General features: G+C 46.2%; 1 protein-coding gene across 1 annotated transcript in view; it reads left to right on the forward strand.

Annotated features, from left to right (window-relative positions):
- SNX29 (sorting nexin 29) overlaps window positions 1-23,758 on the forward strand; it is a 589,817-nt gene that overhangs the window by 482,473 nt on the left and 83,586 nt on the right. The window contains exon 19 of the mRNA XM_004373263.3: window positions 19,615-19,755. Within this exon, the coding sequence (XP_004373320.2) occupies window positions 19,615-19,755 (141 nt within the window). The remainder of the gene's footprint in view (window positions 1-19,614; window positions 19,756-23,758) is intronic.

Below are 23,758 nucleotides of genomic sequence, written 5' to 3' on the forward strand. Positions count from 1 at the left end.
AAGAAAGAGAAAATGAATTTAAATAACGTAGCCAGCCTACCTTTCCCTCAACAAGTACCGTAAAGAAAATATGAGGCAGAACATGAAAATCTGCTGACCTTTTTTTGGTATTAGATGTAAAGTTGCCCCCAGAGTTTAATGTTTAAAGATCTGTCTCTTCTATATAATTAAAAATCTTGTGAAATTATTTTGCGTGTTAGAAAAAAAAAACCTGTTCCGTTGAGTCGATTCTAACTCATAGCGACCCTATAAGATAGAATAGAACTGCCCCTTATGGTTTCCAAGGAGCAGCTGGTGGATTCCAACTACTGACCTTTTGGTTATTATATATTATATAATTCTGTGCATATTATAAATTTACATAGCCAAATTATTGCTCAGGGTTATATACCTAACCATGTTTACTGTACTTTATGGAGAGTTCAAGAGATTTCCAGGAGTAATTCTGACTAAGCTCACTTTTTGCCCTCTGGTTTCATTTTACAACATAGACTTCAACTTTACTCAAATGACTCTGTTATTGCAGGTCCATAATCCTTTGTTCAAAACTCTTGAGGTCAACACCATTCAAGGTATATGAGGTCATTTTTCTTTTATTTTTGCATTTTAGAAAGGAATTTGGTAATAAGTGAGGCCTGGGGCAGCCTTCTGTAATCAGACACATTAATATTTCTACAGTGAAACATAGGAACATTTACAGCAAGTAGGACAAGCCAAGGTTACAAACACCCTCATTTCGCTTCAGTGAAGTTTTGCCGCCCGGTGCGCTTACACTAAACTTACCAAAATCTCTTGATTTCAGAGCTTTTTGGATTTTTGTAGTGAATAAAGGGTTGTGGCTGAGAGATTGTTGTTAGCTTTCAAAAGGCCCCAACTCATGGTGACCCCACACACAATGGAATGAACACTGCCATATCTTGCGCCATCCCCATGATCGGTAGTGGGTTGGACTGTTGTGATCTATAGAGTTTTCATTGGCTGATTTTCGGGAGTAGATCACCAGGCCTTTCATCCTAATGCATCTTAGTCTGGAAGCTCCACTGAAACGCATTCAGCATCAGAGCAACACGCAGGCCTCCGCTGACAGGCTTTGCACTGAGGTGCATTGGCCAGGAATCAAACCAGATCTCCCACATAAACCCAAACCCTTTGCCATCGAGTCAATTCCGACTCATAGCGACCCTATAGGACAGAGTAGAGCTGCCCCATAGAGTTTTCAAGGAGCACCTGGTAGATTCAAACTGCCGACCTTTCAATTAGCAGCCGTAGCTTTTCACCACTGTGCCACCAGGGTTTCCGTCTCCCACACAGAGGGTGAGAATTCTGCCGCTGAAGCACCAGTGCCCTCAGCGAGGGATTAGACCGTTATTAATGTTGTTAGTGTCACCCTGTGACCCTCAAGCCGATTGATCCTGAGCCCTAAGAGCAGGCCCCTCCCCCAAGGCCAAGTGAGGCCATTTTTTTTGGCATGTCCGTTGGCTTTAAAGAGCAGGTGCTATGTTTATGGTTTACACAGCTCCTTCCTGCAGAGAAAGCTCGTCTGTTTGCTCCTGGCTCCGTGGGCTCAGACATCAGCCTGAGCCAGGTCCAGGTCATCACACAGGTCTTGGAGGAATAGCAGGAGGAGCCGGGGATGAATAGTCAGCGTTGCTCAGCCAGTAAATCCCCACTGGTCTGCCACGATGCCCGCTGGACTTTGGGCTGCCAAGGGAGCAGGCCTTCCCTGTATCCTCACACTCTGTGCCTCTTGTCGGCCACCACAGGGAGGGACGTGAGTGGGCAGCAGGGTCACGAGAGTCAGGGGGATTCTTAGAAGCAGGGACGTAGTGTCTTCAGGCAGCAGTGGGGTCTTGTTTGGACCAGGAACACCCAGGTTGAGTCTCCCGCTTCACCTCTCCAAGGCTGTTTCCCCGTCTCTAAAGTGGAGATGTGACCTGGCCCATGGGGCTGTGAGAGGAGTAAATGAGAGTGGGCATGTGAAATGGCAGCGAGAGCTGGCCTGCAGGGGGCACTGCAGCAATGGGCTACTCAGGAACTCTGGCTAGGGGACCTGGCCAGTAGGGGCTTCCTCACTGTGGTAGCTGAATGGGTCTCAGTGCTTTCTGGCACACCATGAAATGATTCGTAAAAGTGTGTGAACCTGGTGGAACGTGTGTGTGTGTACCTGGTAGTGATGGTATGTGTTTGTACATACCTGGTAAGTGTGTCTCTGTGTGTGTGTGTGTGTGTGTGTGTGTGTGTGTGTGTGTGTGTGTGTGTACATCCCTGATGTGGCATTGGTGTGTTCCTGGTGGTGTGTATATGTGTATGTACCTGGTAGTGTGTGTGTGTGTGTACCTGGTGTGAGGGGTATGTGTGTGCACCTGGTGGTTTAGGGAGTGTGTGTGTGTACTTGGTGGTAGTGGTGGTGGTGGTGGTGTTGTACATATCTGATGGAGTATGTATATGTGTATACCTGGTGGTGTATGTGTGTATAGCTGGTGTGAGGTGTGCGTGTATACCTGGCGGGGCAAGTGTGTATATTTATCCCTGGCTAGGATATGTGTGGGTAAATACCTTTTTCCACGTAGAAGATCCATAGGCTAGCTTTTTCAAGGGGTCTCTGCCCCAGGAAATGTTCCAGACCCCCAGTCTAGAGGGGGACCTGCCAGGGAGATATGGAAGAGTCACTGAGGAACTCCCCCAGCTCCAAATTCCTGGAAGGCGTGGGGCTTCTTCTCTGCTGCCACTTTCTAGAGAAAATGCTTTGTGCATCTCAGCATCAGAGGAGCGTTTGAATTGAGCTGACAGTTGATTTGACATTCTGCATAGGTCTTCTTTGCCACTGTGTCACCGTCTACAGTGGGCAGTAAGCTGAGATATCAGACTAAGGCCACTTTTCCTTTTTCTTCTCCTTACCAGGCAGCAATACAGTTGTGGAGATTCAAGTCATATTCTATATCCATATAACATCAAATGAGAATTCAACTGTAGTAAAATTGCTAATAATAATATGATAGGTACCACGCATTGTGCCGTTGGGCCATCACAACAACCCTACGAGGTAGATCTACTCTCTCCGCATTGTACAGATGATAAAACTGATGTTCAGGAAGGTTAAGTAACTTGGCCATGGTCACACAGTTGGTAGGTGGTGGAGCCTGGGTTTCCCACAGCCCATGCTTTAGCCTCTGCCCTCTGGAGGAGGCCTTCCCATTTTTGGAGGTCAGTAGGCATCTGCCTGTGCTTTGCAGAGACGTGGAGGGTCTGAAAGGCGACCACAGGCTGCCTTCTCTTGGGCCTGAGCTCTTTTCTCTGGTGCTTGGGAACAAGGTGGTGTGGTGGAAGAAACACAGGTTTGGGGCTGGAAGAGATGAACGTTCAAATCATGGCTCCGCCACCTACTGGCTTTGGGCCTTTGGGCAAGGCCTCTCCTCACGTGTCATTTACCTCATCCTAAAAGGATGTGATGAGACAAAATAGCACATGTTTGGATCCACTATGAGGCAGCGGTGTTTCAGTGGTAGAATTCTCACCTTCCATGAGGTAGACTTGGGCTCAGTTCCCAGCCAGTGCACCTCATATGCAGCTACCACCTGTAAGTCATTGGAGGCTTATGGGTTACTATGATGCTGAACAGGTTTCAGCAGAGCTTCCAGGCTAAGATGAACTAGGAAGAAAGGCCTGGTGATCTACTTCTGAAAATCAGCCGATGAAAACCCTATGGGTCACAATGGTCTGATCTGCCACCAATCATGGGGATGGTGCAGGACCGGGCAGCATTTCGTTCCATTGTGCATGGGGGTCACCATGAGTTGAGGCCGACTTGACAAAGCTAACCACAACAGCCTCCACCATACCGCCTTACAAGTGTGAAAAAATGTTCATCCAAGTCCCATCTTGGATATCAGGAACTCTTTTGAAAATATAATGATGTCTTACGGACATGATTATGAGGAAGAAATGAGTATATTGAATAAATTAACGGTATTGCGATGTTTATGATCTGCATGCCGGCACAATTTGGTCATGTGGGAGATAAAAGAAGGCTCTTCATAATGGCTAATATGTCTCTTTAAACGTCGATTAGAGAGACATGCACAGAGCTGCTCATGTCACATCTGAGATGGTCTATTGTTCTGTTTGTTTTTCATTACTCTGAAATGATTACTGCAAAAATTCTTAAATTGGATGCTTTTCAAAGAGGAAGATTAAAGACCATAAGCACAGTCTTGCAGCTGTGTCAAGAAAAAGAACGTGCATCTGTGTTTCTCTGGGGACGCTGTGGTAGAGAATTCTCACAGCTTCACCTTGGGCTCTCAATAGCACGTGAAGAACTTGCAGACCCTTCGGGAGGTGCATCTGCCATGCTTCTTCCCTGAGCCTGGATGGAACTGAGTCGGCACCTTGTAGCACTTCTGCTCCGAGCTGGGTGCCATTCCTATTGGCATTATTTAACTGTTGTTAGGTACCATCAAGTCAATTTCAACTCATAGTGAGTCCATGTGACAGAGTAGAACTGCCCCACAGGGTTTTCTAGGCTGTAATCTTTATGGAAGCAGATCACCAGGCCTTTCTCCTGCAGAGCCGCTGGTGGATTCAAACCTCTGACCTTTTGGTGAGCAGCCAGGTGCTTTACCACTTCACCACCAGGGCTCCTTGTTATTTAACCAAAGCCTCCTAAATGCATTTCAGTGGGGGAATAGGTCTCCATAATCAGACAAGGATGCCAAGGCATTCTAAAGAAACCCCAACCCAGACCTGAATGAGTGCACAGGAGGAAGAAAAGTCTCGTCTTCTCACGTCCACCAAAATACCACGCAGTCTTGCTTTAGTGACAGCCTGCAAGTAGTAGCTATTTGATTAAGGATGTAATTGGAGAGACCTGTATGTTTTCCAAGGCCCTGGTAGCACAGTGCTTAAGAGCTATGGCTGCTAACCAAAAGGTCAGCAGTTCGAATCCACCAGCCACTCCTTGGAAACCTTGTGGGGCAATATGGAGTCTGTGGGTGATGCAAACAGTTAATGCACGTGGGTGCTAACTGAAAGGTTAACAGTTCGAGTCCACCCAGAGGCACCTCAGAAGAAAGTCCTGGTGATCTACTTCCAAAAAATCAGCCATTGAAAACCCTACGGAGCACAGTTCTACTCTGACACACATGGGGTTGCCATGAGTTGGAGTTGACTTGATGGCAACTGGTACTGGTTTATATTTAGTATCCACATTTTTTTTTTAGAAGGTCATCACTAGTCCTGTTTCTAGAGGTGCCTCTGGGTAGGTTCAAACCACCAGCCTGTACAGTTAATAGTTGAGCACTTAACTGTTTGCACGACCCAAGGATGCTTGCTTCTAGAGAGAGGAGGAAAGTATTCGTAGCATTGCTCCAGTCTGGGGCTGTAAGGCTGTTCCAGCTATAATCACCAGAGTCATTGCTAAGGGTACAAGAAGAAGCTTTGAATTATTGTACAAATAAGTTAAAGGGCCAATCAGCTTGGCGCTTTGAGCATAAGGAGGAGGTATCCTTTGGGGTGGTTTGTCAGTCTACTAGTACTTCTCTGAGAATGCCCCTCCTCCGAGGTATACACTGCACCAATACACAGAGGCAGGCACTGTGGGCAGAGCTAATTGGCCAGGGGGGACCCCTGGCCCAGAGGAAAACTATGCAGATATGGGCCCAGTCAGCGTCTCTTTTAGTCTGAATTATTTTTATTCCAAGTGGCAAAAACTTCATCTTAGACTGGCTTAAACAAAACAGAATTTATTGGCTTATATAACTAAAGAGTTCAGGTGTGGCTTGATCCAGGGGCTCAGTCATTAAAACCTCATCTGCACCCCCCCTCTCTTGTTCCTCCTTCCCTCTCTTCCTCTCTCCTTCTTCCCACTCCCTTACCCCCTCAATTCGCTTCCTTCTGTAATGGCTTTATTCTCTAGCAAATTACCCTCCTGGTGTTGGTTGCCAGCAACTCTGAGCTTCTGTCCTCCCAGGCCAAATGTAAGTTGCTCCTGAGCAGTACAAATCCTCAGTGGCCTGGCTGGGGTGAAATGCCCTCACTGTGGTGCGTGCAGGACTTTGACTGGCCAGACCCTGGTCTCAGTCTCATTCCCACCTCTAGGGTCAGAGCTGGAGTGGACTCCCCAGGAAGCACCGAGCCTAAGGTTAAGGGGAGCATGTGTTCCTGAAGGAGAATTGAGGTGTTGTTACAAGGAGCTGGGTGCCAGACAGGCAAATAACCAGTATTCGCTTTGGAGGCTCTGTCCTGGATGGAGCCTTAGAGATCGGAACAAGGAAAATGAGGTCAGCCTGGATGTGTCTGGAGCGGAGCTGAAGTGGGGTCATACCTGCACCATGAGCTTAAGAGGTAGAGAAGGTGGGCCTGCGGGGAGAGAGCCAAATCAAACGGCAGAGAAGCAGAGCGCAGAGACTCGCAGCTAACTGCCTGCTTCTGGATGGCCTTCTGTTTCCTGGTCCAGCCCCTCAGAGGCTCAGCAGTACTTCAGCCCTTGGTTCTCTGAGATGCCTTTGTGTCCTTCCAGAAGCTTCTCCATTCCCCTGGAGCTGGTGAGACAGGGCTTTTCTTCCTGGCAGTCAGAGCATCGCTGACTGTGAAGAGAAGGGCGGAGGACACCACTCGGCCAGCTCACGGGGCTTCTCTCCCACAGAGAGGTGCCCGGCTCCCAGTGGAATCAAGGCACCCACACAGAAGCGTGGTGAGATGGAGCAGTGCCTGGCCTGGATCAAATTCTATACGTCGAGAGCAGCTACCCAGTTCCTCAAAGCGCAATTAGCAATGGCAGGAGGAGAGGGTCATTCTTAATTACATTAGAAAGTGACAGGCTAATGGCTGTCCACACTGAATGATTGCCTCCCTAGCCCGTTTGTTGACACAGGAGCGGCTTGGCTGAATGAGACTCCTTCCCTCAACCCACAGCTTGGAGGCCACATGCAGCCGAACAGCCCCACTGGGGCTGCAGCTCTTTATCCAGAAGGGGCAGCCCTAAAACCATTTTTTGGGGGGCAGCCATTTGTTCAGTATTTTCAAAGCTGAGTGTACTGCTTTTTCTGATGCCAAATTCTTGTATAACCATTTTATTCCTGCTAGTTTCCCGTTCTCAAGAAGGTTTTGTTTGGAAAGATCTTGGTATAATCAAGCAAAGTGGAAAACTCCTCCTTCGCTTTGGCTTGAACTGCCCTCTTCCTGCCGCCTTTTTTCCTCTCCCCCTGGCCAGTTCCTAGTCGTTCTTCAAGGCCTATTTCAGCATCGCTGCCTCCAGGAAGCCTTCCCTGATGGCCTCCACATTGTACTCTATGCTGCCTTCTTATCTTCTGTCCTACTGTGCTTCTCTCTGCCATAACATTTCTTGCCCTGGATAATAGTTACTGTTCTTGTGTCTGCCTGCCCCACTGACTGTGAACTTCTTCAGAGCAGGCATAGCTTTTGCTAATAATACTAACTTTTGTGAAACAGTTTCATGCCAAGCAAAGTGGTTGATCTTAAACATGATCCTAGAAGTTAGGTGCTATAATTGTCCTCATTCTGCAGAAAAAAATTGAGGCACATGGAGGGGTTAGTAAATTACGTAAGGTCACGAGGTGTTATGGATTGAATTGTGCCCCCCAAAAATATGTTGTAAATCCTAACCTCTATGCCTGTGGTGATACCACCACTCGTGAATGGGTTGTCTTTGTTATGTTATTGAGACAGGATTAGTGTAGGGCGTGTGTTGAGTCAATTTCTTTTGAGATATAAAAGATATTAAACAAGCAAGAGAGTGAGCAGAGACGGGGAAGAGAGATGCCAAGCCACGTGAAGATCACCCAGAAGCAGAAGCTCCAAGAGACAAGGACCTTCCCCAGAGCTGACAGAGACAGAAAGCCTTCCTCTAGAGCCGGCATCCTGAATTTGAGCTTCTCGCTTCCTAAACTGTGAGGAAATGGACTTCTGTTTATTAATTAAAGCCACCCACTTGTGGTAATTCTGTTATAGCAGCACTAGATAACTAAGACACGTGGCTAATAAGAGCATGAATTCAGGGTTTGAACTCAGGCAGCCCTAGTTCCTACGCTGTTCTTATAACCACAGCTCCAAACTGTCAGTCCACCGCTGCCTATGCCCCTGCAGCCAGCACAGGTCCTGGCAGACAGTAGGTGCTAAGTAAATATCGCCTGAACTGAAATAGACCAGATACTGACACGCGCAGCTCCCCTAACTTAGAAGGAAGTGGTCAGAGGTGGTTTTGCTTCTTTTATCACTGCAATTAGAGAGTTAAAGGTCTGTCCTCCCACTCATGTAGAGTTGTGCCCTCGGGGAAGCAAGTTCACACCACGGCGCTGCCGCTCCTTCCCTCCGAGGCAAAGTAAACTTACTCTGTTATTAAAACTTGTCTGCTTCTCTAGCAGCTTTCTCAAAGACTTTGGTTCTAAGGACGCAGAGTGAAAAGTAACTACCTGTCCATCACAGCACTTCTGCTTGAAGCTGAAAAACAATGTGGAGTGTTAGCTCTTCCAAGAGAGTTTCCCTTTAAATTTCTTTAGAATAAAAAATTCAGGGAGATGTGGATCCCTCACTGGGTGGCGCAGATAATTTACACTCAACTACTGACTGAAAAGCTGGCAGTTCCAACCCCCCCAGTGGCACGACAGAAAAAAGGCCTGGAGATTTGCTTCTGTAAAGATTATAGCCAAGAAAACCTTGTGGAGCAGTTCTACTTTGTAACACACTGGGTCACCGTGAGCTGGAATCAACTCCACAGCGGTGGGTTAGGGTGATCAATACCACAAGCATCCTGGGCCCCAGCCCTGGCTTCCCGTGGAAGCCCGGCTTGGGTTCCCTGCGCAGAGGCCTCCCTGGTCTCCGGGCCCCAGAGAGCTTTCAAGCCCTGGCCCCGCAGCCCAGAGTGAGGCCTGCTTCCCTGGTCTGCACTGCTTCCCCCATTCACTCTTAGAGGTTTCCTTTTTGTTCCTACATGACAGAGATATTCCTATTATTTTGGAATGTGGCCATGCATTTAAAAATATTTCAATATACATTTTATTATTTTAACATTGACACAATTATATTTGGAGAGAAGGGGGGGTTGGGTATACATTGTCTTCGCAGTGCCAACCAGAAGTCTCATTTATCTGAATGATGTTTAATTTTTCTCTTACCAAAAGCGGTATTGAATATAGAAAGAAACTTGGGTAACTCAGAAAACCATCAAGAAAATGAAAAATCTATCAACGTTCAGAAATAACCACTGTTACCATTTTGATTTGTATCCTTCTGGTCTTATTTCCGGGGATATAGTTACATACACATACATACACGTGATTGGAATCATACTTATCAATATATCATAAGTAGGCTGTAAATTATTTCAGGCTAAACAGATGTCCAGCTTTTGCTCCCTACCCTGGGAATACTCGGCTGGTATTTATATGTGAGGAGAGAAGCAGAAGGCTTCTTTCCCACTGAAGCCGAAAACTCGACATGTAATTTCAGTGCTACCAACGAGTACGCAGTTTTCAGCCAGTGACTGTCTCTTGCAGTGCACGCAGCTAAAGAAGTATGGTGCACATGACTCAGATACCCAGGCTGCAACATGTGACTGCAGGGTGAGGTCATACTTCCTTTTAAACTCGCCAAATATGATGGTTGGAGCCCCCAGCAGCTTGATTGCCGGAAATTAGCGTGTATCAAAACGGCTCCAGCTATTTCCGAGTTCCCCAGAAACTGTCTCCCCTGCTCTCAAGGACCCGCCTGGTGATTTTCTTCTTGCCCCAGTGCTGCTGCTCTGCTGAAGATGAGCCTGGTTAGAATGCCAGGCTCCTGGGCACAGCTGCCCATCCGCGGTAGTTATCGCTCTGATTGGGGGTGGGGGTGCAATGCTTTCTGGGCTTGCTGTCCCAACCCCAATATGACAGCTGGGCCTAGTCCTTATATCCCTGCAGCACAACCAAGACCGGTAGTTATCAGGGCTGTGGAAAGTAAACGTGAATGGGCGCCCATGGTCCGTGGCCTATAGTGTTTAAGAAGAAAAAGATTTTCCTCTCTTAGAGACTTAGTACATCTATAAGTAATCTCCACGTGAATGAAAGAAGACCTGTGTATGTATAAGTCGCTGTCATTCACTGAGGCGAGGATCTATGTTCTCACGGCCCCCTGCCCCCAGTCCATTAGAGTGGTAGGTGACAGCCCTGGGCCCCTAGCAGCCCCTGCTGCTTGTGACACGCATCCGTTGTGAACAGGCACAGACGCACACGGCGCAAACCCTGCCTCATGGACCCCACAGTCAGATCAACAGGAACTGCTCATCACTGCTCCAGCAGATGCCTAAGCACAGGGTCTGCGTCCGCACTGACGCGCCCATTCAGTCATTCATTCTCTTTTATATTTATTTCCATGACTGTGTACTGAGTGCCTCCTTTGTCCTGGGGCAGGGGAAACAGCCGTGGACAAAGTCAGCCAGGCCTCTGCCCTCATGGAGCTTATGTTCTGGTGGAGACAGACAAATAATAAACAGGTAAAGAAGCAGGTACCTGGCATGTCAGATGTGCTGGGTGCTGGGGAACAGCAGTGACAGCTGAGCAGAAGCCTGAGGGAGTGAGCATCGGGGAGGCCATCAGGGGAAGAACATTTCAGGCAGAGGGAGCAGCAGCAAAGGCAGGGCCCTGCAGCTCCACCCCCTGTATTATTCCTTGGCATCTGAAACATGGCTCTGCCCACCTCCCCAACATCCTTTCGTACCCTTCTTGTCCTGCCCCTGCCCTGGCAGCCTTGACCTCCTTTCCAGAAAGTTCTCTCTTGTCCCATGCCCCCTCGCCACAGGGTAAGGTAGCTGTTGAACATGCCCTGTCCTTTGCCCCAGAGTTGTTTTCCCTCCTGCAACTGGTCCACTTTGACTCATTGTTTTTGCCCCAGATCAAACATAACTGCTAACCAAACCCCACCCAGGCCTAGCACAGCTGAAAGAACCTGTCTCTGCTTAGAGTTCTTATCTCAGTTTAAAATGGCCTATTCGTTGGTGTGATTATTTGCATAATGTCTGCTATCTTCCCCAGCAAACTGTGAACTCCAGGAGGGCAGGGACCGTGCCTGATTTTGTCTTCCATGATGTCCCCAGGGCCTAGCCTGAGCTTGGTACAGAGGAGGCACCAGTGATTACCCAGAGGAAGGAGCAACCAGTTCTGCTTGAGGTTCAGAAGGGGCAGGGGAAAGAACAGATTGACTTGAGCAGGGTCTCGAAGTAGAGTAGACACCTGAACCCAGTGTCCACTTCTCACCACCTCTGAAAACCAGAAAAGGTAGAATCTGGTGGGAAGTTGGTCTTTGGGCAATGCTGGTGAAGCCGCTTTCAGAAGCATTGAGTTTGGTGTCAAATGTCCAGAGACAGCAGAGCTTGGGCTGGAGCATGGTGACTTTAGTGTGTGCACCACGACCCTCTTTCTGAGGACAGAGGCAGCCCCGCCTGTGATGGCAGAATCGCTGGTCCAGGCAGAACAGAGGCTAGACTTGGTCTCTTCCATTCCTAGCCTGCTCCTTCTCTGTCCTTCTTCTTTGAAAGGTCCGTGGACTTCTGCTCAGAGTTCTTGGTAAATAATGCATTTCCTCCCTCACTAGTCAACCTCATTTACATACCCAGCCAAGTGAGAACTCATTTTTCTTTGGCTAAGTTATTCATCTCATTCTCGGCATTTGGCTGCAGTAATATCACTCCATCAGCATGGCCATCCAGTAATTCAGGCATTTTGTTCTAGCAATGAGGGCACTTATAGTTAATAACACATGAAGCCATTTCATTAAAAGGAAAGTTTTGTTCGGATACGTTAACACAGGCCGCGAACCAAAACACAAATCATGTCATTCCTTGGCTATTAAGGAAAGAAAATGAATTAGGAACCTAAAGCCATTTTTAAAAGAATTTTTGTTATCCAAATGTCATCTGACTGGCTGTGAGTTTAACAGTCCTCGTAAAGGGCATTAGAGTCGTAGAGAGAGTTTATAGCCCTTGTTTTTCTCTGAGGTTGTGACCATGTGGCATGGGCTTTTGGGATAGCATAAACCTCAAGTCCAGTCCTGGCTCTATTAATCTCCACCATTTGCTGTGAAGTCGACCCCGACTCACGAGGACCCCATCTGTGTCAGAGTAGAACTGTGCGCCATAGGGTTTTCAATGGCTGATTTTTTGGAAGTAGATCACCAGGCCTTTCTTCCAAGGCACCACTGGGGGGGGCTCAAACTGCCAACCTTTTGGTTAACCATTTGTACCACCCACAGACTGTCTTCTAATTACTACCTGGATCATACTGGCCACATTCCTTAGTTGCTCCAGGTCTCTATTTGACGTTTATAAAATGGCAGGACTTTAGTGAAAACCTGACGTAGAATGTCTAGTGTACTGCCTGGCACACAGTTGTGCTTGTTTTTGTCGGATGCCTTCAAGTCGGTTTACGCGTTCTAGTTCATTTTTGATGATTTCCTATTTTCCTAGATTCATACTTCGTACATGCCACGTTCAGATTATGAATGGAAGTTTGCAGCAGTTTCTTCTCATTTTGAGTCGTGTCACCTCAGCAAATGAAGGTCCCGAAAGCTTGACTCCATCCAGGCCATTAAGGTCGACTCTACTTTGAGGAGGCAGCTCTTCCCCGGTGGGGTTTTGAGTGCCTTCCAGCCAGAGGGGCTCATCTTCTGGCACTGTATCAGACAATGTTCCGCTGCTATTGTAAGGTTTTCGCTGGCTAATTCTTTTCAGAAGTAGACTGCCAGATCCTTCTTCCTAGTCTGTCTTAGTTTGGAAGCTCAGCTGAAACCTGTCCACCATGAGTGACCCTGCTGGTATTTGAAATACCAGTGGCGTAGCTTCCAGCATCACAGCAACACGCAAGCCACCACACTACAAACTGACAGACTGACAGACGCGGGGAGTGGCACACAGTGGATGCTACTAAATGGTACATCATCTTCTTATAAGTCCAAGAAAGTTATAGTTAATACCAGCTTTCACTGTTGAATATTACAACATGCATGAAAAAAATGTTTAGTTCCAAGGTGCAGGAGTTTGGATAATTACAAGGTTCCATGGAGTTGGAAAGGAGAGGGATGCATTTGATCTGTGCTGAGGCGAGCGGGGCAGCCCGATGTTTTGTTTCCAAACCAGCATCATGTAAAGGAGCATTTATTTCCAAGCTCGTCTGCATTTCTGTCAGCGGGCTTCTCTGTAGGGTCTGATGTTTGCAGAGGTTTACAGAGTCCATCAAGTGTCTTCTATGAGGCTCTCCTAAAATAGCAGTCTTGCCCAGGAACCTTGGTGCTTGTGTGACAGAGCTGTATAGACGCCCCGGCCAGCCTGCAGCCAGGGAGAGGTGTGCTGAGTACATTCTGAGTCAGAAGCCTGGGTAACGCACCCCAAGTTTTGTTTTGGCACTTGAAAACTCACCCAAGAGGGCCATTTCCTGAGCTTTGCTGTTTCTGTTGACGGTGTTTTGGAAGCAGAGGGGATGCTTAACTGCCCAACCCACTGACTGTGCATTCTGTTTGTGTTTCTCCGCCTGCCTAGCATTTGACAATTAATTAGGCATGGTAATTACCTGCTTTAATTTCGTGATTGCACATCCTATAATTACCCCCTAATTCTGTAATAAGGAAGTTCATGTACACAAAGGCAGGCGAGGCGAAGGTGATGGGGTTGCAATATGAACAGCTGCCATTGCTTACTGCCTACCAGGCATGGGGCGAGGCACAGCATCTCACCACCACCCAAGGCTGGTGTTAGCCCCATTTTACAGATTAAAAAGCTGAGTCGTGAGCTGGAGTATTGTTCCCAGGGCCACAGCTAGAAAGGGAAAGATCTGGGATTTGAACACAGGCCTCTCTCCCTGCACAGCCCAGGCCCTTTCACCCTGCCTCAAGAGGGCCTAAGATCCCACATGCCTTTGACCACACAAGCCTGTGCCTGTACTTGGCCCAGCCTTAAACCAGATCTGGGCCTTGACTTCAACCCACTTAAAACAGGCTTTTCAGTCAGTGAGTTTCTGTCTCTCTTGCCTACCCCCAAGGTCGTGAAAATATTTTCCTATATTTTCTTCTAGAAGCTTTGTGATTTTCCCTTTCACATTTAGGTCTGTAATCCCCAAAGAAATGAGAGCCAAAGCCATGCACATGAATGACCATAGCTGCCTTCTCCATAATAGCCCGCATGGGAAGCAACTCACATGTTCATCCCAGCAGAACAGGTGAATAAATTGTGGCACATTCATAGAATGAAGTACTACGCAGCAAAGAAAAAGAACAAATGAGTGCTGTATACAGCAACACGGGGTATCTCACAAACAGAATGTTGAGCAAAAGAGTCCAGGCATGAAGGAGCACACACTGTATGATTCCATTTATGTGAAGTTCCAAAACAGGTGACATTATATGAGGATGGAGCTCAGCATGATGGTTCCCTTTGGGGGGAGGGCAGCTATTGACTGGGAAGGGGCAGGAGGGAGCCTTCTGGCTGGTAGGAATGTTCCAGCAGCTGTTCTTTGTTATTCTTGTTGTTGAGGATATCTACAACAAAACACACACCAATTCAACAGTTTCTACATGTATAATTCGGTGACATTGATTATGTTGTTCGAGTTGGGCAGCCATTCTCACCCTCCTTTTCTGAGTTGTCCCTCCGGCGTTAACGTAAACTCACTGCCGCCTAAGTTTCCTATGTAGTCTTTCGAGTTGCTGTTGTCAATTTGATCCCGTGTAGATAGATCTTAAAACAGCATAATGCTCAAGGCAGACATTCTTCACTTGTTAAGCTAAACTATTGTTTGGTCTTAAGAAGACTTCAGGGGATACTTTTGGTTTAAGGTCGAAAGATGATCTCAGGGCAATAGTTTCAGGAGTTCATCCAGCCTTCACCAGCAGCTGTTCTTAATCTTCAGAATGAAGGCATTCCTCTGAGGACTTCTCTGTACAGGAATTTGTTCTGGATTCTATTCATTTATGAACTGAGTATATGCCTTTTTCCCCCCTTAACCTTTCCTTACCCTCAGTGTGTTAAAGGCATTCCAAAACCCACACCTGTTGCCGTTGAATTGATTCTGACTCATAGTGACCCTACAGGACAGGATAAAACTGCCCCATAGGGTTTTCAAGGCTGTGAATCTTTTCAGAAGCAGACTGCCATATCTTTCTCCCACGGAGCAGCTGGTGGGTTTGAACCGCCGACCTTTCAGTTAGCAGCCGAGCACTTAACCACTGTGCCACCAGGGCTCCTTGTTAAAGGCATTACTGGAGTAATTTTTCCCAGTGAAAAGAAATCTCAAGATGTGAACTTCCTCTTTTAAAACAGAGAAAAGAGGGTTTGCCTGGATTTCTGATTACAGATTTTTTTTTTCTTTTGCTGAGTCAAGGAGATTGGACTTGAAGTGACTTTTTATTGCTTGTTTTAAAAGGGAACTTGATTCTGCCCAAAGAGGTCAACACTTGTCATCCCTCTGAAGAATTATGATGTTTATGGCACCAGCAGAAGGAATTGGGGCCTGCCAAACTTAATATGAAGGATGAGCCCTTTAAAGGAGAAACAAACAAAAAAACCAACAGTTTTGGCCATAAACCCTTTCAATTCTTCAGTAAAGTAATTCTACAGTTCGGTGAAGTGTAGTTCAAGGACAACTTAATTTGCAGAAAATGTTTCCCAGTTTTGGCTGCATAGAGCATAGTTGTTGAGGATGGACTGAGAGATGGTTCTGAAGATTTTAATGGCATTTGATTTCCAAAGGGAGAGCCATAAATGAGAAGGCGCTGTTGGGGCGTCTGGTACCATGGAGAGGATTCTGAGGACATGTGACATGAGGGAATTGAGCTGTAGTCCCTCACCCTGCAGCTGGGCGTTCCTGGGCTCCTCAGGCACCTCAGTGACTGTAGTGATAGAAAGAGCAGAGCCTTAGAAGTTGGGCAGACCTGGGTTCAAATCCTTTATGTCAACACCTGCAAAGGAGCCCTGATGGTGCAGTGGTTAAGTTCTCAGCTGCTAACTGAAAGGTTGGCAATTCAACCCACTGTCTGCTCCACAGAAGGAAGATGGGGCAGTCTGCTCCCGTAAAGATTACAGCCTTGGAAACCCTATGGGGCAGCTCTACTCTGTCCTTTAGGGTTGCCATGTGTCAGAATTGACTCAACGGCAGTGCGTTTGGTTTTTTTGGTTCACGGGAAAACAAGTCTGGGTCCGGAGTTCCTACCAGAGGTCCAGGCTGAAGATACAGATTTAGAGTCATTGGCATAAAAATGAAACTTTTCAGACCTGGGAGTAGATTTGTATGTGTAGGGAAGAAGGCGACCATGGGTGAAACTCTGCCCTCCAGGTGTGGGCAGAAGAGGGAGTGCCCACGTAGGAGGCCCAGAAGGAGCAGTCAGATAAGAAGGGAAGCCAGGTGGGGCTTTTAACTCACTGCTTGTTGGTATTACTCCTGGGTTCTGCTGGATGCCGGAGGCACATAGAGGACAGGATTGTCCTTGCTCTCAGGGAGCTGCCATCTAGCACGACTGAAATCGGCTGAATATGAGCACACACACGTATCTAAACTTCTCCTGTGGCTGAAAATGACTTCTGTGGGAACTAATAAAATACATTATTTGTCCATCGGTGCTTGGAACCATGATGCCTTCTACTGAGGGGTGTGGGGTGGGTGGGAATCATGCTCTCACGGAGTGAAATAATTGATTCTTAAATGTGTTTTATGAAAGAGTGCAGAGTCAGGATTTATCACTTCCATTAGAGATGCCTATTTTTATAGGTGTGTTATAGAGGTTTTTAAGACACATATTGACATTCACTGATTGCAAATTACAGTGGCCATTTATCACTGGTGACTTTACTCACTGGCCTGTTCTTAACTCGTATAGTTCTTTGAAGCACACAGATCTCTCTCTCACTTCTTTGTGTTCCCTTGCAACATCCCTGCTGTATGTCCCTGGGAGGTGCATGGCCTGTAAAACCTGATGAGACAGCCCTCACATCTTGCACCCCAGAGTGTTCTCCTGAGAGTCACAGCTTGATTAAAACAAAGAAGTTTTATGCCCCACGTGTGCTTATCCCATCTGGCTGTGACCATCCATTCAGTCGATCTGATAATTTAGAGGCCAAGATCTCACCTGTGGCCCACTCACTGCTTCCCCTAGTGGAATTCTACCTCCTCGTGTGGTCCGTATGATCCCAGGCATAACTGCGTTGTCACATGTGTGAATACTGTCCATGCCACAGTCTGGTGCTGTTATCAGCTCTGTTTAACAGACAAGCAAACAAATGGCCGGAGAGGTTGAATAGCATGTCTGTCTGGCACTTAAGCCTGTGTTCTACATCAGTGGTTCTCACTCGTCAGAATCACCTGGGAAGCTTTGGAACAATATGGATTCCAGGGTCCCAGAGGGTCAGGACAGCTCACCGAGGGGCCAGTGATATTTGGAAAGCACTGACCCTCTCTATGCTGGCTCTCAGACATGTCAGTGGAAAAATAACAATAACAAGGACCTCCTGAATGTCTAGATCAGGGATCAGCAATTTTTTTGTTGTTGTTGAGGACCAGATAGTAAATATTTAAGGCTTTACGGGCCATATGGTCTCTATCTCAACTACTTAAGTCTGCCTTTACAGTATGAAGGCAGTATAGTGTGAAAGCAGACAATAGGGAAACAGAAGAATGTGGCTAGATTTGGCACAGGGCCATAGTTTGCCTACCCCATCTAGTAATCTAGATGATTAGTATTGTGCGCAATGATCAGACAAGCAGTTAATCTTGCCACTCTCCAGAGGGTGTTTGGACTTGCGTAAGAATACACTACAAGCAGATACATTCCATTCAAGATGTGCTGGTTAAGAATTGCCTTCAGCTGCTGGCACCAAAACCCCAAAACATTAGCTTGAATAACTTAGGGATGAATTTTTTTCTTTTGTTAAAAAAGTCTGGATAGATAGTCCAGTAATTGGTGTGGGGCCTCCAAACTGTCATCGGAGACCCAGCGTCCTTCTGTCTTTCTATTTCCATCCTTAACAGTCACCTCACGATCACAGGATGGTTGCTGGAGCTCCAGTCATCACATCTGTGTTTGAGAAAGAAAGAAAAAGGAAGGGAGAAGGGCAAAAAGGTACCTGCTGGCCATGTCAGATCTCTCTAAAGAGCTTTCTTAGAAGCCCCAAACAATGATTTTTGCTTCTATCTCATTGGCCTCTCTTCTCTGCAAGGGAGACAGAAAAATGTAGGATTTTGTTTGTTTGTTTTTGTGGCTGAGAACATTGCCATCCCCAGTGATACTAGGAGGAAACGGATCCTGGGTGGATAACTAGCACTTGCCATCGTTGAGGAGGACTCAGAGAATGCCCTAAGTGTGCTGCAGTGAAGTCCCCTGAGCTCTGCTGGATTCATCATGTCGCACTCAGACCGTAGAGACCAGGAAAGCCTCAAGCCTCATTCTCCATAACTAACCAGATGCCTTTGTTCTAGATGACTTTGACAGTCTAGATACCTTTCCAGATGCCTTTGTTCTAGAAGATACCATATACCTTTTTAAGGGGTCTAAGAGTACATGAGCTTTTTCGGTGGCCCTCCGACATTATTCATTTAGCTTGAATTTACTAAAACCCATAAGTCTTTGATGCATAGGCCACAGCTGTGCCATAAACCCCCCATCTTATACTTATTGTAGGACCTGACGTTGCTGTCTTTGGCTTTCATCACGTTGGGTTAGACTCATCTCTCAGGCCAGTGGGGTTCATGTCTTATCTGTCATCCCATACATTTACCGTCTTTCTCAGCTCTGGGGCCTCTATAGTCTTGATAGCCCTTCTGCTTCTCCATCTAATTCCACTGGAAACGTATATCCATTAACCAACACTCTTCGGTAAAAGTCTTCCTTTCCTTATATTGTTCACAAGGATATTGTGAGAGACCCTGGCATTATTACCAAAGTTCAGATATACAGTGTCTGCATTTGGGATGCCGGGTGGTTTTCGTGGGTGAGCTTGTCTCACCAGCAACCTTTTACTGGTATAATACATACAGGACACAGATACAAAAAGCGACATCTCTGAGGTTGGTTAGGCTTTGATCTCTGCTGATGTCAGGAAAAGGAACATACAGCATGTTGTTCCTGTAACTTGACTGTTGGGGTCTTTCTTTCACGTGTCCATTTGTCCAGTTAGTAGCCAGAGTCCTTTCTCCATGCCAGGCACTGGGCATCCAGTGGTGCCAAGCTCCCTGCTCTCGTGGAACTGATTTTCATGGGTGGGGCCTTGCCAACATCCTGTCCCTTGGTGATTTTGAGTGTTTTGTGTTTTTTTTTTTCCATTAAAATTTTTTAAAACAATATTTTATTGTGTTTTCAGTGAAGGTTTACACAGCAGTTTAGGTTCCCATTCAACAATTTCTACACAAATTGTTCAGTGATGTTGGTTACATTCTTCACAATGCGTGAACATTCTCATTCTGTTTTGGTTGTCCTGTTTCCATTAATCTAGTTTCCCTGTCCCCTTACATTCTCGTCTTTGTTTTAAAGTAATTGTTGACTATTTGGCCTCATATAGGTGATTTTTTTAAAGAGCACAATACGTATTTATGGGTTTGTAATGAGAGTTTTAAGAAAAGTTCATGTTCTCTGTCTTTGCTTTCTTGGCAGGTTTACATCCGGATAAAGGATGATGAATGGAACATCTATCGGCGCTATACGGAATTCAGGAGTTTGCACCACAAGCTACAGAACAAGTACCCTCAAGTGAGGGCCTACAACTTCCCACCCAAAAAGGCCATTGGAAACAAGGTACCACACAGAGAAGGGAGCCATGCACCGCACTTGTTTGTGCCGAGAGTCGGGGCATGTCGTATCTTCTTTTTTAGTTTATTATCCTGAACGAAATGCAGAAAGTTGGATTGTCTAAGAAACAATAGAAAAAAGAAAATTGTCACTATGATTCCACCACCTAAAGACAATTGCATTATGTTTTATTTGTCATTTCTCTAGAGCCAGGGTTGGCAAACGTTTCCTATAAAGGACCAGAGAGTCAGTGTTTCAGGCTTTGGAGGCTGTACTGTTTCTGCCGAAACTGCTCTTCCCTGTCGTGGTCAAATGAATAAACGGGGCTGTGTTCCATTAAGGCTTTACTTACAAGAACAGGTTGTAGCTGGATTTGGCCTGTAGGCTGTAGTTTGGGAAACTCTGTTCTGGGCCTAATGTTTTGTTTTGTTTTTTTCCTTCCTAGTTTTCATCCATAGTTGTCATAATATTTGTTTGTTCTTATGAATGTGGAGTTATTTCCGAGATAGAGCTTTCTCAGAAGAATTTCTGTATCTGATTAGAGGGTTACTCCCCTTGTGAAAGTTAATAATTCATAATGACACAGTTTGTTTTGGTGCTTAGTCATCTAGTGCTGCTATAACAGAAATATCACAAGTGGGTGGCTTTAATTAACAAACAGAAATTTATTTTCTCATGGTTTAGGAGGCTAGGAAGTCCAAATTCAGGGTGCTGGCTCTAGGGGAAGGCTTTCTCTTTCTGTCAGCTCTGGAAGAAGGGTCTTGTCTCTTCTGAGCTTCTGCTGCTGGGTGATCTGCATGTGACCTGGCATCTCTATTCCCCCATGTCTGCTTCTCTCTTGCTTCTTTAATCTCTTTCACATCTCAAGAGAGATTGACTCAAGACACAGCCTACACTAATCCTGCCTCATTAATATAACAAAGACAGCCCATTCCCAACTGGGATTATAGCCACAGGCATAGAGGTTAGAATTTTCAACACATATTTTTTGGAACACAATTCAATCCATAACATTCCACCCTTTGGTCCCCAAAAATTCATGTCCCTGCCACATGCAAAACACATTCACCCATCACATCACCCAAAGGTCTTCAATCCACTCCAAGTCCAAAGCCTCGTCTTCTGAGTCATCTGTGTCAAATATGGGTGGAACTTCAGCATATTCCTTCCTGGGGCAAAAGTCCTCTTCATCTGTGAATCTGTGACATCTAGAACAAGTTATCTGCTTCAAAGTACAATGGTGGAACAGGCACAAGGTAGACATCTCCATTACAAATGGGAGAAACTGGAGGGAAAGAAGGGATAACAGGCACCAAGCAAGTCCAAAACCCAGCAGAACAAATTACATTAGGTCTCAAGGCTTGAAAATAATCCTCTGTTCTCTGAGACCATTTAGGCTATGGCCCTGCCCTCCAGACTCTGGGTGTTGGTCATGGGCTTCAGCTCCACCTTCCAGGCCCACTGGGAAGGAAACTCTGCTCCCTTGGCTTTGGGCGACCCCGATCTCCTAGTCCATCTGAGTGGCAGCCCCACCCCCTCAGCCCAGCAGGCCCTTTTCTTCTGCCCCTTGGGCGTGACAGTCCTGACCCCTCAGCTTTGGGCAGTGGCCCCATCCCCCTGGCGCTCATGAACGGCAGCCCCACACTTCAAAACTGAGCTGGTGAAGATCTGACTTTCCGAAACCTAGGAGATTGTGGCACCTCCTTTTGAAACCGAGGCAGCCCTGCTTCCCGCCTGCTCCTTCCAACAGTTCTAATCTCCAAGCTGCTCCAGGGATGGTCCTTTTCTTTTCTTGGAGAACAACAGATGTAGCTCCTTTGGCCTGTTTCCTGCCTGTAGAATTCCAAGAAGCAGACAGCTTTCTTTCCTTTTGTTCTCTCTTTATCCCCTTCAGTCTAAGCTAAAGGGCTTTCTGCTGTGGTAGTTGGTTAAATCAATCAGTCATAGGCTTAATCTCTTTAACGAAAGATTGTGTAGCCACTTCCTTGGTGAACATTCTAGGACACATGCCCTTAGCTTGTACAACAGAATTTTCCAAATCTTTAAGTTCTGTTTTCATTTTGCACAGTTCATTTTTAAGTCCATCTCTTCCCTCTCGCATTGTACTATAAACAGCAAGGAGAAACCATGCGGTCCCTTTAAGATCTTGCCTAGAAATCTCATCAGCAGATATCCAAGTCCATCACCTACAATTTCTACCTTCACCAAACATTTGAACATAATTCAGACAAGTACTTCGCCACTGCATAAAAAGCATCACCCTTCCTCTATTGTCCAATCACATGTTCATCATTTTCTTTTAAAGCCTCACCAGAAGCACATTTAACGTCCACAGTTTTATCAACATTCTGTTGCTGGCGCCATAGGTATTCTCTAATAGAGACTTTCTCTATAGCTCTCCTCACTTCCTTCTAAGCCCTCACCAGAGCTGCCTGTAACGTCCATAATTCCACCAACAGTCTCTTCAAGGCAATCTAGGGTTTTATTATTAGATACCTTAAAACGCTTCCAGCCTCTACCCATTATCCAATTCCAAAACCACTTCCACGCCGTAGGTATTTGTTAGAGCAGCACTCCACTCTTCCTGTACCAAATTGTCTTAGTTATCTAGTGCTACTATAACAGAAATACCACAAGTGGATGGCTTTAACAAACAGAAATTTACTTTCTCACAGTTTAGGAGGCTAGAGTCCAAATTCAGGGAGCTGGCTCTAGGGGAAGGCTTCCTCTTTCTGTCGGCTTTGGAGGAAGTTCCTTGTCTGTTCTGAGTTTCTGCTCCTGGGCCATCTTCATGTGGCTTGCCACCTCTCTTCCCCCATCTCTGCTTCTCTCTTGCTTGTTTAATCTCTTTTAGATCTCAAAAGAGATTGACTCAAGACACACCATACACTAATCCTGCCTCACTAACATAACAAAGACAACCCTTTCACAAATGGTATTATAACCACAGGCATAGAGGTTAGGATTTACAACACATATTTTGTGGGGGACGTAGTTCAATCCATAGCATGTGCATTCATCCAGATATCCTTGAGAAAGCAGGTGCCAGCCCTCTGCGTGCTTGCTAGCTGATTAGTATTCATTCACTCACTAGGCATTTACTAAGCCATTATTATGTGTCATTGTGCAAGGGGCTGAAGAAGACAGGCCTGAGCCTGGTCCCAGTGAGGATCCTGGGGGATCGCTTGTTTTAGCCAGTTGACATCATTTTGTCCCCCATCCCATTTGGTTAGAGCAGCAAGTACCCATCTTGGCTCCTCATTGTAATCACCTGGGGAGATTTAAAATGCTGAGGCCTGGGCCCCAGACCTAAAGGTTCTGATTACACCTACTCCTCACTTATTGACTAGCTTGTTATCTGACCTTTCACATTTACAACAACAGTAAAAAACTACTATCCAACTATTTTGCGCATTAATGACGTATGTCTGGCAGTAATGAACTCCAAGGTGCGAGGCCAGAGTAATGCTGGCTTTGAAGGTGTATGTTATATGTCAACTTGCCTGGGCCATGATTCTCAGTGGTTTGGCAGTTATGTAATGATGTAATTTGGCAGTTGTGTAATGATGTATTCATCCTCCATTTTGTGATCTGATGTGGTTATCCTCCATTTTCGCATAATGCCAATTTTTGCATAATGACCTGGTCTTTGGTACCTAACCATAATGATAAGTGAGGTGTGGGTGTAATTGATCTGGACCTTGGCCTGGGCACTGAGGGTTTTAAGAGCTCCCTAGATGATTCTAGTGTGCAGCCAAGATGGAGAACCGCTGACTTAGAGTCAACCAGGAGCTGAGACGCTTCGACAATTTCAGTATTATGAAGTAACGTGGCAGGGACAATTCAATCAGATGAGGTCAACTCATGACCCTTCTCGGGCCATGTGCAAAATTGGGAATTGTATTAAAAGGGATTCCTCTACTGCAGCGGTTCTCAAAGTGAGGTCCAATGACCAGCAGCATCAGCATCACCTGGGAGCTTGTTAGAAATGTACATTCTTTGCCCACCA

The sequence above is a fragment of the Trichechus manatus genome, unplaced genomic scaffold (assembly GCF_000243295.1).
Source record: "Trichechus manatus latirostris isolate Lorelei unplaced genomic scaffold, TriManLat1.0 scaffold00024, whole genome shotgun sequence".
NCBI classification, from domain to species: Eukaryota; Metazoa; Chordata; class Mammalia; order Sirenia; family Trichechidae; genus Trichechus; species Trichechus manatus.